General features: G+C 39.3%; 1 protein-coding gene across 2 annotated transcripts in view; it reads right to left on the bottom strand.

The window, feature by feature from the left end:
- Positions 1-312: 312 nt before the first annotated feature.
- LOC125371693 overlaps positions 313-23,017 on the bottom strand; it is a 32,055-nt gene continuing 9,350 nt past the window's right edge. For both annotated transcript variants that reach the window (XM_048396300.1, XM_048396301.1), the window contains exons 2-6: positions 21,447-22,626; positions 12,464-12,505; positions 8,217-9,395; positions 4,322-4,363; positions 313-3,797 (exon numbers count right to left, since the gene is read on the bottom strand). In XM_048396300.1, coding sequence (XP_048252257.1) covers positions 3,166-3,797; positions 4,322-4,363; positions 8,217-9,395; positions 12,464-12,505; positions 21,447-22,626 — 3,075 coding nt within the window. In that variant the 3' untranslated portion in view covers positions 313-3,165. The remainder of the gene's footprint in view (positions 3,798-4,321; positions 4,364-8,216; positions 9,396-12,463; positions 12,506-21,446; positions 22,627-23,017) is intronic.

Here is a 23,017-nt window from a genome sequence, read left to right as displayed (position 1 = left end):
TTGAAACAGTCACAGATTCACAAAATAGATTACAGCAGTCGCCTTTCCCAAGGCTGCTACCAGCAAGTGAGTATATTGAGTCAGTAATGCTCTGTCTGTGTCATGGGGGCCTGTCAATAATCGAGTCTAGATCAGGCTTACCGGTGGTTTAAAGCAACATGCATGCCAAATGACGTACAATCAACCTAGTCACAGAGCCTGGCCATCTGATCCGTATTTTAGTTGCCTCTTTCAGCACGCAAGAAGTTGTCAGAATTTTTCTAGATCCACAAGGTAAATCAATAAAAAAGTGCAAGGTGACAAATACATTTTGATAGTTTTATTAATATTCAAATCAACGAAGGCACAAATATTAAATCACACATACTTTGCATTTGTTAAGTGATATATTTAGATATTTAAATAATATAGGTTTGTATTATGTTACGTGTTGACGTCCAAACTGAAACAAGAGGACCCATAAATCCATGTATAAAAATATTTAGTGTGAAACCCAAGAAACGGCAAAGAAATACTATACAATCAACAACTGTGATATAGAATTAACTAAGTTTACAAATAGGTACAAATTACTGCAAAGTAATTACAATGGGTGTACACACTAAAGTGGCAGTACAAAATCCAATGTCAGTATAATATACAAAAGTATAAATGAGAGCAATAAAGTCATTAATATTTACCTTGAAAGGAAAAGCGGCCAATCTCCCAACATAGGCCTAGTCTGGATGTCCAGGGTGGAAACAATGATCTTCACACGATTATTTTTCACCAGCCTTGACTGTTGACATTTCAGCAGATGCACTCAGTGGAATGTTTGAACCTTATGTGTCTAATGGGCACAAATGTTTATACAGGACACTAGTTCATGATGGATGTAGCGTTTTCTCACTAAAGATACAGAGCTTCTGTGTAAAAGCCACAACTGTCACATTCAAATAGTAGCGTAGAATGCCGTGAAATCTTAAAACTGACAGGTAAAAAAATCACTTGTGTCATAAAATACCTAACGGTTTCATTGGCAATCACATTGCACCAGCAGGCTCATTCCCAGTAAATCAACTGGTTAATGTGGAACCACATCATAGATCGGGTTGTCATCATTGGTTCGTGTAAAGCGCTCGGTTACAAATTCAAATCAGAAGTATCTCCTCTACAGTTGGACTACATCAAATTTCAAAACAGGGTAAGTTTATCTCACAAATTCAAGCAATTTAGAAGCCCCATTCAAATAGGCATGTATATATATACAAAAATGTAGGTAAATGTTCACTCGGTGTACATGTAATATATAATAAAATAATAAAGTCCACATTAATCGGTCAATCTTACAAAACAGGCCTTGTCTGGATTTAATCTGGATTTTAATGTTCACAATAAGGTGCAATCCCCACACAGAGTATCACACACAAGCCATGTACAGCAGCATTAACGCTAGTAGTGTTCGACTACACAGCAAGTATACAACATTGATACTAATGGGGCTCTTGGGTTCTATTTTCTGCAAGAAATATAAATACCAATGTCTTAAGGAAGCAAGGCAGACACGTTATACATTGTAGTTGACAGTAGACAGTAGAAACATAAATTATTACAGCTGATACTGATTAATGTCTGTGGAAAGAACTTTGGATAATAATTCCACAAATTTTACCACATGATTTCCTTCCTGTGGTGTTATGCAAGAGGTGAAGCAGTCACTAAAAAATATCAATCGAAAAGGTTTCATTGAAAACGACTTACCTCTATCCCCAGCCCCCAAACCTTAAGCCCCAACCCACCCAACTCAGCCTCACCCCATCCTACCTTGAAGCAACCCCGGGCGATCTTCCAAAATAGGCCTAGTCTGGATTTCCAGGGTGGAAACAATGATCTACACACGATTATTTTTCGCCAGCCTTGACTGGTTACATCCTACTCACCCTCACCCCAACCTACCTTGAAGCAACGATAGAAACATAAATTACCCAACCTCATCCCCATCCTACATAACCACACAGGTAGGAAACACACGTTCATATTTTAAGAGTGTTTCTTGTTCCAGGTCAAGTCAGCCATCATTATTGTGTCGTCAAAGTAATTTGGGTTGGAGTGTGTAAGTTCCTTTCAGCATTAGCTCAGTTAAATAAGAGCGCGTCAGTTTAATGTTGAAATCACGGAAATATTGCTCATGAACCAAGAACCTTAATCCAAGTATAACATTCAAAAGCACGGTCACCTGGCTATGCCCCGTCCATGACACATCGAATCACGGCGCATTGGACGACTGGGCAGCCCGTGCCCCGAGTAATAAAAACCCTTATGAAAATATAATTTTCAGTCCAGCCCTTACATTGGGGGTGATTTACTTAGTCAGATGACGTCATATGACTGACATCGCTTTATATATAACAATCTCGCTGACATTAAATGACGTAGTCCTTTGTGAACGTCATAAACATGGTCGAAGTAGAGAACATGAAATCAGATGAAAAAGTACATCATAAAAAAATAAAATACATAAATACGGGCTATTTACAATTGCAGTAAAACATGGTAATAAAGAACATCACGGGGCTGTTGAAATGAGTTGATTACAGGCCAGGGTGTGTCGATATGGAGCGGGGAAAGAGATGTGGTGGTGCCCCAGTAGTACTACACGAGTTATCTCCCATGAATTATCCGTTGCCACGCGTTGACTGAGGTGATATGGCGATCCTCAGATGATTTCAACGAAGACTTTTTTTGTGTCAGGACTTTCAAAGTTGTGGTCAATTCTATATTTTTATATTATATTCTACAATAGTACTGTTCTACCTGCATGTGTGTATACATTCATAGTGAACCACGGCAACGACACAACAGTGTGATGCTGATTTGAAATAGTATTTGCCGTGGTCAGCATGCGATGATCGGTAATTGAGAATTGATATGATTGTATGATATAACACTCTTCGAAGGTAAGACGCATTTTATGCTAGCATTAGAATATTCAGTCATAAATTTTGTTATTCTAGTCTGCGTTTAACGACTGTCCACTTTGACGCTTTATGCTTTGAGATAGTAAGATAGTAAGATATTGAGGAAAGGTTGATAATGTGTCAAGGGCATACATATTATTTTGCTGAGCTGTGCTTGTATACATTGCATGTTACATAGAGTGTGTGATTGTTGTGGATAGTGGAAAGTCTAATGATTGTAGTTGGCGAAGGTTCCTGTGATGTTGTGGCCTGTAATCAGTTCTCCTCTTACATCTGATGTTGCGGGATAACCAACATACATCATGACCCACATGGGTCTGTCGAAAGCAACATCTGTGGCGGTGGTGTACACTGTGTTATCACCGGCATCAATAACTAATATTTTGTCATTTGTTCCATCCATTAGAAAATACAGTTGTCGGTCAAAAGACTGTCCAACTTTGTTCTGAATGAGAGGGCGATCAGAAAGGAGGGTGTTATTATAGCTCACACGGAGACACAGCTGCTGCTTGTGGTTGGGGGAAGTACCAACATATACACTCAGTCCAGTGGAATGATTCCACGCAGCATCTACAGGGGTGGGGGTCAGGGCAATCTCTTGTATAAGTTTATTATCTTCTAACAATTCCTTTACACAAACCCGAAACTTTACGCGACACATGCATCGCTGGCCTTCACAGTTTTTAACCATTAAAGGCCTGGATGCCAGGCATGAATTGCTATTTTGTATCCGACATCCTGTGTCAGGAGAAGGGACGGCTGGGGTGGTGTTTGTGATTACACATCCAGACACGTCAATATTGTTATTAGCAGTGCTTGAGTCCCATTCCAGAGTCGGGCCTGTGGGAAGAAAACGTCCATAATGAATACCAACACTTCTTGTTGTAATGTATAACACTTTAACTTCCTAACTCACAAGACACTACTATCTACCAACCAGAAAAAGAAAGCGTTCTTCTCCTATATATTGAGGTGGTCGGGTAGCTTAGTGGTTAAAGCATTCGCTCGTCACACCGAAGGCCCTGATTCGTTTCCCCAAACGGGTACAGTGTCTGAAGCCCCCCCGCCCCGTGATATATCTGGAACGTTGCTAAAACTGGCGTAAATCCCTACTCACTCACTCACTCACTCACTCACTCTACTGTATATCTCTTACACATAACATGGAAAACCCAAGAACCCCTTTCATGGAACATCGCTAACGCAAATCCTATCAGAGCTCCTATACTTTAACATTGACTGATACTGCGTTTTACGCTCGTTTAGAGCTCGAAAGCCATCGAACCTATGGAACTCAACAGACGAATGAATGACAAAACCAATAATATTCTGTAACATCATTGAGTCAAGGACGCAGATCTTACATGTTATTTCCTGGTCACAGATGCTCCGGTCCATCTCCATCACTGAAACAAAGATATTAATCAGTATGTGTCCCATGTACACGTACTCCCTGCTCGCACTACTTAATAGCAGAAGGTCTGTCGTGAAGATCCGGGTCAGAATACGTCTAATGGAATCGGGTGGTCAGACACGCTGTCTTGGTTGGTGCATGTCATCGAATCCCAATTGCGTACATCGATGCTCATGATGTCAATCGCTGGACTGTCTGGCCCAGGCTCGATTATTTACAGACCGCCGTCATACAGCTGGCATATTGCTGAGTGAGGATTCAAACAACAAACAAACAAATAATGCAGAACGTTCCTGTATTAACAGTATTATCATGTGAAAAGGAAGTACAACATGCAATTCACTGGGTGGGACGTAATGGAAACCAAGACGTGCGCCAAGTTGGTGTTCGTACCATGTCAAGCTGACAGGACACGATAATGTCTGACAGACTGTTATCCCCCGGATACCACAGGGACATGCATGACTGTGAGGTCGAATAGAACATATTCAACATCATGCACATTAAAAGCACTTCATAGTTTTGAATTCTGCTGCAGATTATCCGTGGTTGAGTCGAGATCACTGCCATCTGATTTGTCAAGACAACAATTTCTTTCTGAAACGTCACCATGAACTAAAGAATCTTTCAGTCCGTTTTACAAAAAAAGGCGCAAACATGATTGCCGAAGAGAACTTTCCGTCATGGTATCTCAGTGTCCTTGCTCTATGAAATCGGCAATGGTCCAAAGGAGCCACAGGAGCAGTACAAGGAGCCACACACGCACGCACACGCACGCACACGCACACACACACACACACACACACACACACACACATATATATATATATATATATATATATATATATATATATATATATATACATACGCATAAATGCACGGTTTACGGTGGCCAGTGTAAACATGGTCTACTATTTAAAGATGTGTACACATCCTTCGAGGTATAACATAGTGAAATAAAAGAATGATAAGAATTTAATTTGACATTTTGTGTGAGTTTGAGGATGGGCTTACATAGAGTAAGGGACAAACTGTATGAATCGAAGCTTACACGTCAATGCTTAAATAACAAAATTAAAAATATGTTATTCTTAAAATATGTAGAATACTGAGACAAAATGAAGAGAATAAACACATTCTATTTAAACACATACGTCCGATATAAACAATAGACTTTTAGAATTTTTGCATGTAATTATATTAATGTTTAACAATTACGCATGTTATGAAATTAAAATAAACGAACTCATTTTTTTTCAAAGACATTACTTACATGATATAGGCATAATTTAATGTTGCCGAAAAAGTATCAAATTCTGTTTTACACATCCATGTTGTTTTTTTCAGTTGAACAAATGTTGATGAAATATATAATAATATTTATCAATATACCACTGTCGTCTTGTCTCAATGCCACATCTCCAAAGACATAAAACAAGTCATGACGTCAAACAAACATGTATCAAATTTTCAGTTTTCATCAAATATGCTGGCACTTGATTATTAATGGTACATCATGAGTCACATTACACTGACACAATCAGGCGAATGCTTGAATGTGGGGAATAATTTATGTAGTATTATCCTCATTAACTATGATTTATGATGACATACCTCAACAAATACAGCTTAAGTATCTATATTTGTGAAATTAAACACTATCATTGACTGATAAGCTGTCTGTTAGTCTAAATGTTAAATAACTATATATTGTTATTGATCAATACTTCCAGTATGTATTCAGGGAACAGTCTTTATGTCTTTTTGTTTATGTTCATAAGTGTAACACATCCGCACAAACGTAAGTGACAATTACGTGTACACTAAATTATTTGCATATTTGTACCTGAGACTACATATGAAGTCAATTCTTCTAAATAAGTACGTTGAAGTTCACAGGGTGTCTTTTTAATCCTTAACACAAAAGCACAACAAAACATATTAGTTTATTGTTCAGAGCATTAATGCAACTACAGCCCAACTTAATCTTTTATCAGCCAATCAAGACACATTAGTCGGTCAGTTGGCGTGGCCTCTGTGTTCGGTTTATGGAAACATAAATCAAACGTAAGAACAAACATTTCCATAACAGCGTAAATATAGACCAAAATATATAGAAATGTACTTTGACTTTCGTTTTGTTTGAATCCTTTCATTTTCAGCTGGGGTGTGAAATTAAACATCAATTGGAATTCGTTATGATACATTTTTCAGTCAATTTGTAAAATAACTGAATATTCTGAATGAGATATTTAATGTGACACATATATGGTTTGCACGTGGATTATCATATGAAGAGTGTTAAATGCTGGTATAAACCAATTAGAATGAATGATGACAGATATCCCCGACAATGTTATTCACAATGAAGGAGCTCGATGAATGTGATAGAATTACTTGGGCAACTCATATTAAACATTTACTTGGCATTTATGGATTTGGTTACGTTTGCACGAGCAGAACATTGGTGATAGTATTGGATATGGAATATTATGTTACAGCTTTCAGAAACATCAGAAACAGATCACAACTTTTGAACATCGTCGTTTGACGCTCCTAGAAATCTTCGGAGAAAGAACATGCTCCAGTGTAACCTAAAAATGCTGGAAACCTGCTCGTCACAAAGGGGAATTTCACTTTTTGAAAGTTGGAAAGTTGGAATCAACCCTGTTGTGAAACAGTCTTGTAGAGTTATACTGAACAACAAAAGTTCCTGTGACATTGAATTGTGAGTGAGTTGTGTTTTACGCCGCTTTTAACAGTCTTCCAGTTATATCACGGCGTCTCAGCTTAATGTGGGAGGAAAGCCCGATGTGATGCAGGTCTTCGATGAAACCCACGAGCACAGGTATGGTGCTGATAAACCTAGAAACATAATCGGGGCGAACCGGGATTCGAATCCACTAGTCTGCACAGCGAATGGCGGTGCCTTAGATCACTGGGCCAGCCGTACCCCTTGACATTGAATAAGATTTAATGCAAAGTTTTGTTTTTTACCAAATCTGAAACAATTTCGGTTTCCAACAGATAAAAGACTCCTGTAAGTATTCAAATGGTTTAATTTGCCATACTGACTTCAGAAAATGCGTGATTTCATAAAAAACATGAACATGCCAAAATGTCAAATTACACATCAATAGCGTGTGTGTCCACCTTTGGTTGCGATGCAAGCAACACATCTTCGTCGCATGGAATGGACCAGGCGTCGCACAAAGTCCTGTGGGTTATCTGTCCATGTATGCTGGAATATGTTCCTGGAGCGTCTTTGGAACATGTGGCTGACGTTGAAGGCGCCGATCCATCTCATCCGACTTGAGCTCGATTGGTGAGAGATCAGGGGAGCGAGCCGGCCAGGGGATGACATTTACGTTGTTTGGTTGAAGAGAATATCGAACAATAGTCGAGCAATATGAGGCCGTGCGTAGTCATGTTGAAAGGTCATGCCTGGGCAATGACGACGCAAAAGCGGTAGAACAACAGGGCCGATGATCTCGTCGGAGAAAGTCAGTGTTTGACCCATATAAAATTAACAGTCTGGGGAATTTTTTTGCGAATTTTGAATCTGGGGAGGCACCAGAAGACAACTCTACAATGCAACAAAATCAATATGTCATATTGTCGTGTTGTCACGCATTTGTGATAGGCGACATATTTTCAAATTGAAAAATGTGTCTCATTGTTTCATTATTGCATTGTCACGCTTTGGTTAATTTTGACACCTTTTGCTTGTTTTTGTAAGGCCGACAATGTGACAAAGCAACAATGTCCATTCTAGGATTCCATACATAGGAGGTAGCTGCACATATGATAAATAGATGAACAATATGTAATAGTTTACTACCTACCTGTAGGGAACTCTGCAGGTTCCAGTATGATGGCGTTGTATGCTGCTGTATCTGGCACAACATTCGGCCTCTTTGTTGGGGAGAACGTAACTGATCTGACCATTCCTGCCACCTTGATAGTATCCTGCAGATGTTTTACGTTTGCTTGAACAAAAGTGACTCCAGTCCTGTCAAAGGGTATTTCCTTTGGTGACTCCTTCAACATGTAGTTCAATGAGGCCTCAGATGATCCCATTACTTGTAGATCTTCCACCTTGTCAGCTTTGCTGCGCATCTGTCGCATGTATTCAGAAGAAGATTTCACTTTAGTCAGCAGTAGTCTTGTCGAATCCAAGGCCTCCTCTGTTAGCTTCAGATTCTCAGCAGATTTCCCCTCAACATCTGATAGAAGGATTGTTCTTCTTTGATTCAGCCTATCAGTCAGGTTGTCAAAGATTTCATTGATATCATCTCTGGTTACCCTCATTGACAATTTTATGTTCTCTATCTTCTTTTGAAGGGCTGACTCCGTTTCGCTCAGTCTCTTTGTCTTCTCTTCTATCTTTCCTAAAACATCATTTGTGGACTTCGCCTTTCCTTGGTGTGCTTCATCCACGGACACGACGTTGTGTCCTTTCCCTTCTTTGTGATCCACTACAGTGCAGGACACACAGACAACCTTGTCACAAGTGTGGCAGTAGAACTGTAGAGGTTGTTGGTGCTGACTACACTGATGTAGACGACGAAAACTCTGCACAGGTCGGCCCTTCATTTCATCAAAGGTATTTATAGTGTGGGCTTTTGTTACCATATTCCGTTTATGGGCACTTAAGCAAAGAGAACATAAAAATGTTCCACAGTTGTCACACTGGGCTACAGCTGTTTCCTTGTCAGGGCAATCTGTACATGGCAGATGGAGACCTTTCTGGATCTTGAGGTAGTCCAGAGTCTTCAGGATGAGAGTCTCTTTGGGCAGAGATTTCACCCCACCAGGCAGATTATGTCGGTGTCGACACATGGGGCAGGATAGGGTTGCAGCACCTCCAGTGTAGGTTTCCAGACAGAGCTGACATATAGACTGTACACAACATGGCATACGACGAGGAATTCGTGTTGCGTCATCAAAGTGTTCTGTACATATTGGGCACTCTGTCAGAAGATCCTTGATCGCAGCCACTGAGACAAGATCCGACATGATGTCTGGCAAAAGACAATCATCACGACCATGTTGAATTAAATGAAATCAATTTCTTACATGATTGTGATGGATATCAACATATATTATGAATTTGAAAGTGTCGTGAGACAGTGGTTATATATGTGATCAATTTCCCGAAGCATAGACTCCCACCTACACATACGCATCTCATCCCTTCACACGAATGTTACAGACTAGGATTCAGAATTCCACTCCTCATATACATGTTTCTCTTTCGGGTATATCACTTTTGCTATGTGTAAAGCTATGTATTATTTTAACCCATGTGAGAGTGATGTTGGGCTTACTCTACTCACTGTAGTTCAAGTATTTACCGACATGTCAGCTTAATTTGGGAGGAAAGTTCGAAGTAACGTACCCAATAGAGAAACTCACGTGCATGAAAGGGGTGCTGACAAACTTAGAATCATAACAGGAGCAAATATTAGATTCGAACCGCCGATTCTGGTTTCAGCAATGTGGAGAGCTGAGCAGCCTGTGTCCCATATCACCTCGGGAATAACAATAGAAAAGGTCGAACCACAAGTACATGTATGGAGGACACGGGTGGCCCAGTCGTCTAAGGCACCGGTTTTCACTGTACACAGTTGTGTCCTTTAGTCATGATCGTTTTTTTCGAAACCCGCTTCGCCCTGATTATGTTTTTAGGTATGCCAGCACCATACCCGTGTTCGTGGGTTTCCTCCCACATTAAGCAGACACGTCGTGATATAAATGGAATACTGTTCGGTGGCATGAGCTCGTACATATATGAGTTTGAGTGTACTCAATGAGTGTTCATGCACAGAAGCTACTTTCGTAAAAGAAATACTCCATGCCATAGAAAGGTAGGGCAGTACACTGCTTACATACAGCATGTCGTGTAGTGAAGTAGTGTGTACTTAACCAAGTGGGCAGGTCTTACACAAATGCTTAAATTTGAAAAAAGAAGCTTCACTGAATGTTCCCATCATGTGGTTTATCAAAATGTCAGAAAGATTTGTTATATCCGTGTGTTGATGTCAACTGGTCTTAAAACCAGTATAGTCATGGTCTAGTGAACGTAACATTCACCTCTTTCTTAATTGCCCGTTGCGTCGTCACCTCTCGGCAAACTCCGGCGGATGATAGAAGTATGCGATTTAAACCACTAGAAATTAAAATTTACAGGTCACTGATTCCCTGACAATGAACGTAGGACACCGGAGTATGGCATCCGCCCGACTTAACTTAAGGATTGAAGTTGTATTTGTTGACGTTGATCAGCTGATGAAATGAAGCAAATTCCGTGATCATTCAATCGATGTCGCACTCAGTTTACCCTAATTATTTTTTAATGTTATTTTTTTACATTGAGGAATTCCCTTAAAGTAGTTCTGTATGTCTCCGCGCGATTGACAACGTAATCATGTGACATACTGACGTTCGTCGGGAAATGAACGACAGTAAGCTTGGTAGTGTTCACCTTGGCGAAGTCACCCGCTACTGTCAATATTAAAGGGTGGCGACACCGGGCATATTAGGGAAAGGGAAGCTGTTTGTCGAACGGTGACGACGCAGTAAATCTCAAGAATGTGACCAGACTTGTTTTACGACCCGGTGACAGTTGCCATCAACATGGACAGGCAGCACTAACAACACTCATCAAGTGACATTGTGAAACATGTATTCTGTATAAAAATGGGTACAGCGACATTTCAGGCTTCTTGCGTCTGTCATTGAGTAACAAATGTTACGCGACCTATATCATTCAGATGTTGAAAACAAGCAGGAAGTAACTCGACATTCACATCAACTTTATATAATCACTACTCCAACAGAAACGCTGCTGCATTACATACGTTCTGTGATCCTGACACAGCAACACGTCATAATCAACAGACTGATTAACTTTCTTACCTTAAGAGAAATGACAGAGAGAGATGTACAGAAGGCGTCTACATACACGTACACAGACACCACTCCACCTTAGCCTTTCTACACACGCGCAGTTGCTACTTTCGTTATTATAACAACTTGAAAGACATGACTACCTCGTATGGTGTGTGCAGTCTCGTACAATGGTAAATAGGTCAGTTGTAAACAGTGTACTTCGATCACACCTTGTGGTGTGTCGTGGATACAACCAGGCACGTATATGCACAGACAAAACAAAAACTCTTGTTGACGAATATGCGCGCAGCTGCAGCAAATTGATAAATGAATTCATATTACCAGTGTCAGTGGAAACTCGAGTTTTTACATGGCATTTTTCATGTAACACCTCATATCAAACCGAGACCCCCATGCCATCCCGAGGGCCAAATGAATGGTGGTCGATATATATGATACAATAACCTTTTTATCATATACCATAAAATAATGTATCCATTCATAAACATCCATAACATTTTCACCTTGTTGAGAAGACGCTATCAAGGGAATATTAGCCGAGCAGACGACGCACCAACTCCAATCGGGCTGATATCAATAGCTCATTCTAAGTGCACTGACAAGGCATAACAGCCCGGCAGGGGTGTAACACGGGTCTGGTTATTGTGATACCCCCCTGTGATATGACCATCGCCATATTGGCTCACAGGGGTGTAATAACCCGGCCGTGCTGATATAACGATCGAAATCAGCCCGACTTATGTCCCTTAGTGCGTCGCCTGCTCGTTTGTGGACAGTAATATAATGTATTTCATTCACTGGCAAACAGATACATTTTACAATGTTATGCCATGGTATATGATACAATGGCATGGGTACAATGTGTGAAGCCCATTTTTGGTGTCCCCCGCCGTAATATTGCTGGAACATTGCTAAAAGTGGCGTAAATCCCTACTCACTCACTCACTCTCTTGTATATTTCTTGTACATAACATTGAAAACCCAAGAACCTCTTGAATGGAACATCGCTAACGCAAATCCTATCATAGCTCCTATACTTTAACATTGACTGACACTGCGTTTTACGCTCGTTTAGATCACAAAAGTTGTCGAACCTATCGAACTCAACAGACAAATGAATGACAAAACCAATGAATAATATACTTTAACATCACTAAGTCAAGGAGGCAGATCTTACATGTTATCTCCTGGTCACAGATGCTCCGGTCCATCTCCATCACTGAAACAAAGATATTAATCAGTATGTGTGTCCCATGTACACGTACTACCTGCTCGCACTACTTTAATGCAGAAGGTCTACCGTGAAGATCCGGGTCAGAACAGGTCTAATGGGATCGGGTGGTCAGACACGCTGACTTGGTTGGTTCATGTCATCGTATCCCAATAGCGTACATCGATGATCATGGTGTCAATCACTGGACTGTCTGGTCCAGACTCGATTATTTACAGACCGCCGTCATATAGCTGGCATACCGCTGGGTGCAGATTCAAACAACAAACAAACAAATAATGCAGAACGTACCTGTTTTAACAGTATCATCATGTGAAAAGGGAAGTACAACATGCTTTTTACTGGACGGGACTGTGTCCCTCAGCTTCCACACGTAATGGAATCCCAGCCATCAACGTGCGCCAAGTTGGTGTTCGTACCATGTCAAGCTGACAGGGCGTGATAATGTGTGACAGACTGTTATCCCCCGGATACCACAGAGACATATATGTCTTTGTCCTTCAACCCCACTTTGAGGTTGAACAGAAGATCTGATTTGTCAAGACGCCAAATTTTATTTCTGAAACGACATTACAAACCAAATTTCGTTTTAGAAAAAACCCTGCAAACAAGATTGCTGGAGGGAACTTTCTCTCATTGTATATCAGTGTCCCAGCACAATGAAATCGGCATTGGTCCAAACCAGTACAAGCAGCCACACACACACACACACACACACACACACATGCATACATGCATGCACGTAGCTATATCAGTACAATAATCTGGAAAGCGACGTTAATACCCTATACACATCACTTACATCACTTATTACATTTAGACGTCTTCTTCTTTATGTGAATGTAGTACGACCCGTTGGAACTGTGACTTTGTGAGGTTGGTTGGTTTACGGTTGCTAGTGTAAACATGACGTACTATTTGAAGATGTGTACACATCCTTCGAGGTATAAAATAGTGAAATAAAAACATGATAAGAATTCAAATTGACATTTTATGTGAGTTCGAGGATGGGCTTCCATAGAGTAAGGGTCAAACTGTATGAACGTCTGAGCTTGCACGTCAATGCTTAAATAACAAAATTAATCATATTTTATTCTGAAAATATGTAAAATACTGAGACAAAATGAAGAGAAAAACCACATTCTAATTACACACATTCGTCCGATATTAACAACAGATTTGACTTTTTAGATTTCTTTTTTATATGTAGTATTAATGTCTATGTTATCAAAAAAAATAAACGAACTCATTTTTTTTCAAAGACACTACTTACATGATATAAACATAAATCAATGTTGCCGAATAAGTTTCAGATTCTTTTTTACACATCCAGGTTGTTTTGTTCAGGTGAACGCACGTTGATGAAATATATAATTATATTGATCAATATAGCAATGTCGTCATGTCTCAATGCCGCGTCTCCAAAGACATACAACAAGTCATGACGTGAAACGAAATTTTGTCAAATTATCAGTTTTCATCATATTTGCTAGCACTTGATTATTAATGGTACACCATGAGTCACATGACAATGACACAATCAGGTGAATGCTTGAACCCAGGGACTAATTCACATGTTAGATATGGTCATCCATTTCGCTATGACTTCCTATTCATGTAGTATGATATCCTCATTAATTATGATTTGAGGTGACGTTGGAATGGATTGGTTAATTGTTAACAAAACAATGCGAAAATACATTGTCGTTATCCACAGCAAATTATCACCAAACTCGAATGCATAACGTTATATATAGACTTGCAAATCAACTTGATATAGATTTATGTCCTTCAGAAATTAGATAGTATTTTGTTGGTGTACGAAAAAATGTGGCAAAAAAATTCTACGTGTTGAAGTATAACAAAATCTCGGCAACACAAAGCACTGTCTGATTCTCAAGCCAGCTCAATGATTGAATCTAATTTTACACCATAACTAATTTTTTTTTCGGATCTTATAGAAATGTTCGTCATACAACTCATTCGTCATCCAGAAAGTAAAGACTGGCATGAACTGGCATTGTTTAGTATTGAGTGATTATCAGCTGTCTATTAGTCGAAATGTTAAATAACTATATATTGTTATCGATCAATACTTGCAGTATGTATTCAGGGAACAGTCTTTATGTCTTTTTGTTTATGTTCATAAATGTAACACATCCGCACAAACGTAAGTGTCAATTACGTGTACACTAAAATATTTCTATATGTGTACCTGAGGCTACATATGAAGTAATTCTTATTAATAAATACGTTGAAATTATGACTTCACATGGTGTCTTTCTAATCCTGACCACAAAAGAAACTGTAGACAATCCAAAATCAGTTTATCGTTTAGCGCAATAACGCAACTACAGCCCAACCCATTCTTTTATCAGCCAATCAGGACAGAGAGGTCAGTTAGTGGACGTGGCCTTATTTGTTTTCGGTTTAGGGAATCATAAATAAAACGTGACAACAAATATTTCCATAACAGCGTAAATAAACTTTGAGGCAATATCTATACGCATTTCTGAACAATGATTGGTTAATTGTGATCGATGAAGTCTTCGAAATTACAAAGGGCACATGTTAATTAATTTCTTCAACCTAATAAAACAGACAAAAAGAACGATGGAAGCCCACCCGATGTCATTATTGGGAAATACCCCTGATGGTTATGGTTTAATTAAAATGTATCCCTGTAGTGAAAGCAGTTTTAGATTTCGGATGACATGGCTAACACCAGGGAGACCATATAAAGGATAGTCTATATGCGATTGCCACTCCCTTGTCATCCATCCTTCGTGGTATACCAACACCTGTGTATTTGTCGTCATTCACTTGATGCTGAGTTAATCAATTTATTAAAGATATAATTAGTGGTAGAACCACTCAGTATACCTGACAACACTTCCAACTTGGCATTTCTTGTGTCAGGGGTAATTACTCAATCCAAATCCAGGTTTTAACTGGGGGTAAATGCATGTTCTGTAATACGCACGTCACAGCCCCACAAGAAAGCATGATCAGTTGAGTTACAAAAAAAAACATCCATCAAAGGATTAACCGAATATACGTCGATTGATTAATCACTGTTAACTTGCACAGTGGATTTGTCACAAGTAAGTGTTTACATGGGTAGGTTTTCTATGCCTATGTAAAAACAACATACATGTATTTTGTTCAACGGATTAGCCAATAGTACGTTTTTGATTGCTCACTGATTTTTTTTAAAGAACCGTGGCCATCATGAACATAGTTGTCATGTGTGCTATTAAAGCTGACCAATGAGACTTGACACTCATATGAAACACCTGAAACAAATTTACGTGATCAGTTGAGAGACGACCTCGGGTTATAACATCAAGAAACGCTATATAGAGTTTTAAATATTATATATGTATATATGTGTATATATTTAGATATTAGATTGTTACAAAAATACGTGACATCTAACAAGCTTCTTTGTACAGCTGCTAACCTATGGGTATTTTTCCTTTATGTGGATATTCACGGATACATTCCCCAAACAAGGTCATTGCCTAATATGACACATATAGCTTTGTCCGGTTGTAATTACTAATTTTGCATTTTGTTTTCAATCTCATGCAAGACAGACAACACCAACTCGTTGTTTTTACAAGCCTTTTTCGTTTGTAGGCGTGTATATGTTACAGTTAATGTGTAAAATGTGATTCACTCAGGCAATTTATAAAAGTCTAAATATTCAGTTATTTTACAAATGACCATTTAAATAACAAATTGTCTAAAATATATTGAGACATTCAAGAGCGCTTAGAACATGACAACAGACTAATTACGCTAGGATCAGAACCAAAAAATATGGAAATGTACTTTGACTTTCGTTTTGTTTTAATCCTATTATTTTCACCTTGGGGATGAAGTTAAACATCAATTTGAATTCGTTATAATACATTTGTCAGTCAGTTTGTAAAATTACTGAATATTTAGAAGTTTGATATATTGCCTAAGTGAAAATTTTAGTCATATTACACATTGGCTATAACATTTACAAACGATAGAATAAGCAATGCTCAGGTGAAATATTAAATAAAAGCGACAAATGCGCTTACTGTTGGCGCAGCACAGGTCGCGAACTAGTCGAGATTTCTGGGATATTACCAGGGTACTTACGGTAAAACACAACAATAAAGGCAATAATCAGTCCCGGGGAATTGTTGAAGATCAGTGCCCCTTTAAAGGAGACGAAGCAAGTCTGGTTGATTCCGTTTATGTTCAAGTGACTAATTTACCACAGTACTGTACATGTACGAACATGGTACGAGTCGGATCATTTTCCAAGCCTTATGTCATTGGAAGTAAATACGGCCCATAGTGCAGGGCGACAAAATATAAAGAGATTACTGCACGAGTGCCTGTCAGATACTATTTATCTTACAACGAGTTGTTTCATACGTATCTCACGAACGAAAGCGAGTTAGATACGTTTTGAAACAACGAGTTGTAAGAAAAATGGTATCTGACAGGCACTCGTGCAGAAATCTGTTTCTTACACAACCTAAAATCGCACCTTTTTAGCATCGAATTGATGCACTTTGTCTGATCTCATGATCGCAGTGGCGCATTAATACATAACACTCCGATAATGAGTGACGTCAACCGACGTACTGCTTACTATTTATAAATAATGTGACCCTACACCTAAACCTGAAAACGTTTCCGCCATCTATGGATTACAAAGGCCATGGTGATAGTGCAAACTAGATGAGATCAAAGAAGCCGCATGATGCTGAGTTAAACAAAATCACATCAAAGAAATTACCAAATATGTACAACAATGTTTACATATCGTATAACATCACTGCCGGTGACCGACGTCTACAAAATTGCGTGTTCACTGACAACAGTACGCGGGATTTTCAGAGGAGGATTTTCGTTGATTGAGGGATGGATGGTATATACATAAATGTGTCATGTAAATAATCAGAAACAATCAGACTAACTGCGTACTGTTATTTGTTTTTTATGTTTTCCAGTGTAACCAAGAGAATGTGTCAGAAATGCAAATAATTACCGTCGTCGTTGTGCGCGACTTTGCTTCAGTCATGGCGTCACACACGACGGAAACGTTTACGATTTCTGTTGAATTTCTCTGATCAATTAGACGAACTGATCTCTCAAAATGGGAGAGTGTAAAATCTGAATTTTGCTTGGTTTATATTTCAACAAGTACAGTTTTCCGAGCACAGTGTTCGTTTCCACACCTAATTTATTTCCCTTGATGTCATCTCGATAATTTGTATTGGTGACAAACACCATTTGCCACATGCTTCTAAAATGTAGGAGGAATTCAGGGATGCATGTATCGCAGCTGAGGTTGATGTGTACGTGATCTAATAGGCGTCTCATAACCCGCATACGTGAAACGTGGTTTTTGTCAACATAATCCAATATGGCGGAAAGTGCACTTCGGCGTTTGTGTTTGGGTATTTTCCCAAACGTTCTAAACGAGTCCAGATTCCTCGGCGACGTTTCAGAACTATCATTGATGTTTTGGTGAAAAACAGATTCTCGTGATCACTAATGTGCTATTTTTGAAATTCAATCCGATAATTAGATTTCTGAACACACAGTAATTTTGCTTTGCCTAAAATGACAGTGGATGATATCACAGAAGAGACAAGCAATTTGAGCATGAGGAAGATTCTATAGATGACTTGGTCAATAATAGCAAGAATGAAATATCCTTTTGGAGACGTGTCAACAATATTATTTCTTCACCTTCTGTGACAAGCAGCCCAGGTATAAGCAATGTGCAATAGACAGAATATTTCAAGCATCGGTTGAATTTAAGGGATATACATGTGGAAGGGGACAATCTACACGCGGAACAAGATTTTATCACCAGCCATTCTATTAAAGAGTGCAATTACTGAAATGATGATGGTATGAATAATCTCCTGAATGCTGATGTGATGACTTCCCGTGCATGAGAAAGATAATATTAATCATGTCAATAATTAAAGAGGCATAACGCTGGTGAATGTATTTGGAAAGTTGATAAGGTGGATGTATTTGGAAAGTTGATAACAACAATATTAAATGAACGGCTCAAGACTTTTGCGTAAATTTATGACACAATCCCTGAAGCTCCGGCCGGATTTCGAAGCAGATAGAGTACAATTGACAATATATTTACTTTACAGTGTTTAGCACAAAAAGTATCTCTCTTAATGTCGAGGTAGATTTTATTGTTTGCTTGTTGATTTCCGAAAAGCGTTCGATTCGATAAACAGGAAGCTCTTGTGGTTTTTTTAATTGAAAATGGAATCAACGGTCGTTGATTGGAGGTTTTGAAGGATCTATACTTCAAGATCCAGTGTGCTGTCAAGACAGAAAAAAACTCTCTTTCAGATTATTTCGAATCACTGACCAGCGTTCGACAAGCCTGAGTGTTGGGTAACTTTCGACTATTCACGATGTTTAACCTTGAATTACAGTCTATGACGGAAAGAGGAATGTTTTGTTGGAGAGGAATTCATTGACCAATTACTTTTACTATATGCAGATGATTAGTGTATATTCGATGACACCGTACTAGGTCTGCAAATCAAAATTGACATTTCATTTTCTTTTTTTTATTAAACGTTGGGACTTTGTCTAAAATCGAGGGTTTGGTGTTCAGAAGAGGTGGCACTTTAAGGGATGATGAACGTGATTTTTTAATGATAAGCTTATTAATATAAGTACTTACTGCAGTTCTGTTTTCAACCAGATTGTCTTGGTTTAAATGCATTGATACCTTCAAGATTAAACGCCCTCAAGATTAATTCATAACTCATAACTCATGTTAAACATTTACGCGACATTTATGCATTTGGCTACGTTTGCATTGGTGATGTTAATTGTTCAGGCATCGTTTGTTGGATTGTAAAAAGAGTATCCAGATGAGAATTGATGAGTCTTGTAAATTAAGGTATTATTCACACGTTAAGATAGTATTGGATATAGAATATTATGTTACAGCTTTCATAAACATCAGAAACAGATCACAACTTTTGAGCAAGTGTCATTTGACGCTCTTAGAAATTTTCCGAGAAAGAACACTGTAACATAAAACTGTCCCTTCTATTTCTGCTTCAAGTGGGTATGTCAGTGAAGGGAATCGGCTTTTCACCGCTAGGGGAAATAGTGGCAATTTTAAAATATGTAAGATATAAAAAACACTTTCATTAAAAACCTTCACTTTAGACATTACATACCATATGATGGAATCCTGGAAGGGACATTGTCGCGTTGTCACCCTTACAACTATGCCAAAAGTGTTAATATTAACCAAAGCGTGACAAAGCAATAATGTGACATTTAATCAAAAAGTTGCGTTGTCACATTGTCGCCCTTTTACTGGTCACTGCTTATTTTGGAGATTTTTACAAAACATTATCTATGGTTATAAAGAAATGCTCTTAGGGATCGAACTCAGGTACAACAATTACAAATGCGCATGCATATATGTGCGTCCGCGAAGGAGCTAAGTCTGTGAGCTTAAGGGTCATCAGTTATCTGAAGTTCGATGTATTGACTCCGAAAAAGTACATATGATTCAAATATTGACATTGCTGAAACATTATTGTGAAAATCGTGAGACGAAAATTGTTTAACGCCGCTCTGAACAGTCATTGCGTGTCAGCTGATGTTGGAGAAAAGCCTGAAATGATTTAGGTCAAAAATGAAGACACTTAATTAGAACAAACTGGGAATTCGTACCCACGATCATAAGGTTCTGGCACGCTTAGGGGACATCACTCTGCACAGTGAATTTATCGTAAAAACAAAGTCACTTGCCCAAAGAGGCACCACATGTGTTGCATGTGCTTCAGTGTGGAGCAGGACTGAAGACCTAGAAACTCTCAGGAGCCAAGCAGCCGAACACAAACACCAATCTAACGTGACCTGTGGTTTAACGCCGCTTTGAACTAAATTACAGTTATTGCACAGTGTGTCAGGAAATCCCTGAGTGTATGGTGCTGGGGTTCAATTCCACGATCACAGTTTTTTGGTAATTCTACATTTGTAAGGGGGCGGTCGGGTAGACTCGTGGTTGAAGCGTTCGCTCGTCACGCTGAAGGCCCGGGTTCGATTCCCGACATGGGTACAATGTATGAAGCCCATTTCTGGTGTCCCCCGCCGTGATATTGCTGGAATATTGCTAAAAGCGACGTAAAACCATACTAATTCATTCACTCACTCACATTTGTAAGAGACGTGAACGACAGGGCCATCGATTTGAGAAGATGTCAGAGATCAGAATTAAATTAAATAGAAACGTTGTTTCTTGCTGTGAAGACACATAAGGTTTATGGAAAATGACACAGACAATAACGATATATGAACTACTTTCTGAAGCAACGATGAAAGAGTTCTTTTAACTTTGAGAAAAGCTACTCACATTGCCATTGCTATTTTGGTTTTGGAACAATTGGAGCTAGCAAATGACCACTGGAGTTTGAAAAGAGGTATAACCATTTGTACGCATGCGTAGATTAATTTACTTACAACACATGCGCACCAATAATTGAACAGGGCGACAACTCGACAATGCAACAAAATCAATATGTCGCATTGTCGTGTTGTCACGCATTTTAACGCCCTGTTCGCTCAGTTTTGATGGGCGACAAGGTGACATATTTTCAAATTGAAAAATGTTGCATTGTCGACCTTTAGTAAAATATGAAATATTGTTCAAAGCGCAACAATTCGATGATGTGACAATGTGACAAATAGCCAAAATGTCTTATTGTTGTATTCTTGCATTGTCGCGCTTTGGTTAATTTTGACACCTTTTGCTTGTTTTTGTAAGGGCGACAATGTGACAAAGCAACAAAGTCCCTTCCAGGATTCCATACATAGGAGGTAGCTGCACACATATTAATAGATGAACAATATGTAATAGTTTACTACCTACCTGTAGGAAACTCTGCAGGTTCCAGTGTGAAGGCGTTGTATACTACAGTATCTGGCACACTATTCGGCCTCTCTGTTGGGGAGAACGTAACTGATCTGACCATTCCTGCCACCTTGATAGTATCCTGAAGATGTTTTACGTTTGCTTGAACAAAAATTACTCCAGTCCTGTCAAAGGGTATTTCCTTTGGTGACTCCTTGAACATGGATTTCAAAGAGGCCTCAGAAGACCCCATTACTTGTAGATCTTCCACTTTGTCAGCTTTGCTGCGCATCTGTCGCATGTATTCGGAAGAAGATTTCACTTTAGTCAGCAGTAGTCTTGTCGAATCCAAGGCCTCCTCTGTTAGCTTCAGATTCTTAGTAGATTTCCCCTCAACATCTGATAGAAGGATTGTTCTTCTTTGATTCAGCCCCTCGATCAGATTGTCAAAGATTTTGTTGATATCATCTCGTGCTAACCTCATTGACAATTTGATGTTCTCTATCTTCTTTTGAAGGGCTGACTCCGTTTCGCACAGCCTCTTTGTCTTCTCCTCCATCTTTCCTAAAACATCATTTGTAGTCTTCGCCTTTGCTTGGTGTGCTTCATTCACGGACACGACGTTGTGTCCCTTCCCTTCTTTGTGATCTACTACAGTGCAGGACACACAGACAACCTTATCACAAGTGTAGCAGTAGAACTGTAGAGGTTGTTGGTGCTGACTACACTGATGTAGACGACGAAAGCTCTGCACAGGTCGGCCCTTCATTTCATCAAAGGTATTTATAGTGTGGGCCTTTGATACCGTATTCCGTTTATGAGCACTTAAGCAAAGGGAACATAAAAATGTTCCACAGTTGTCACACTGGGCTACAGCTGTTTCCTTGTCAGGGCAATCTGTACATGGAAGATGGAGACCTTTCTGGATCTTGAGGTAGTCCAGAGTCTTCAGGATGAGAGTCTCTTTTGGCAGAGATTTCACCCCTCCAGGCAGATTATGTCGGCGTCGACACATGGGGCAGGATAGGGTTGCAGCACCTCTGGTGTAGGTTTCCAGACAGGGCTGACATATTGACTGTACACAACATGGCATACGACGAGGAATTCGTGTTGACTCATCAAAGTGTTCTATACATATTGGACACTCTGTCAGAAGATCCTTGATCGCAGCCACTGACACGAGATCCGACATGTTTGTCTGCGAAAAGACATAATGATAATGAACATGATATATGAACTGGTATCAATTTCTTTTATTGTGATGTGTCGTGAGGCAATGGTTATATGTGTGTAATGTACATGTTAAGCATTCCATGAGCAAAGGCATAGTTGGGAAACAATGGATCAGCTTCAAGAAGCATAGACTCCCACCTAAACTTCGAAATCTCATCCCTTCACAGGCATGTTACAAACTGGAAGATGTGTTATATCCAAGTGTTCATAAGAACCAAGAAGGTATTCATGATTTCACTCATCATATACATAACTCACAGAGACCGCCTCCGTGGTCTTGTGGTAGAGCGTCCGCCCTACCCAAAGACGTTAAAAGATGGAACTTGAAGATGGAACTCGGCATTAAGGGGCTAAAA

This window comes from Haliotis rufescens, unplaced genomic scaffold (assembly GCF_023055435.1).
Source record: "Haliotis rufescens isolate VD_foot unplaced genomic scaffold, xgHalRufe1.0.p SCAF_15, whole genome shotgun sequence".
Classification (NCBI taxonomy): Eukaryota; Metazoa; Mollusca; class Gastropoda; order Lepetellida; family Haliotidae; genus Haliotis; species Haliotis rufescens.
Note: the sequence above shows the minus strand (reverse complement) of the source record. Positions and strands in the feature narration are given on the sequence as shown.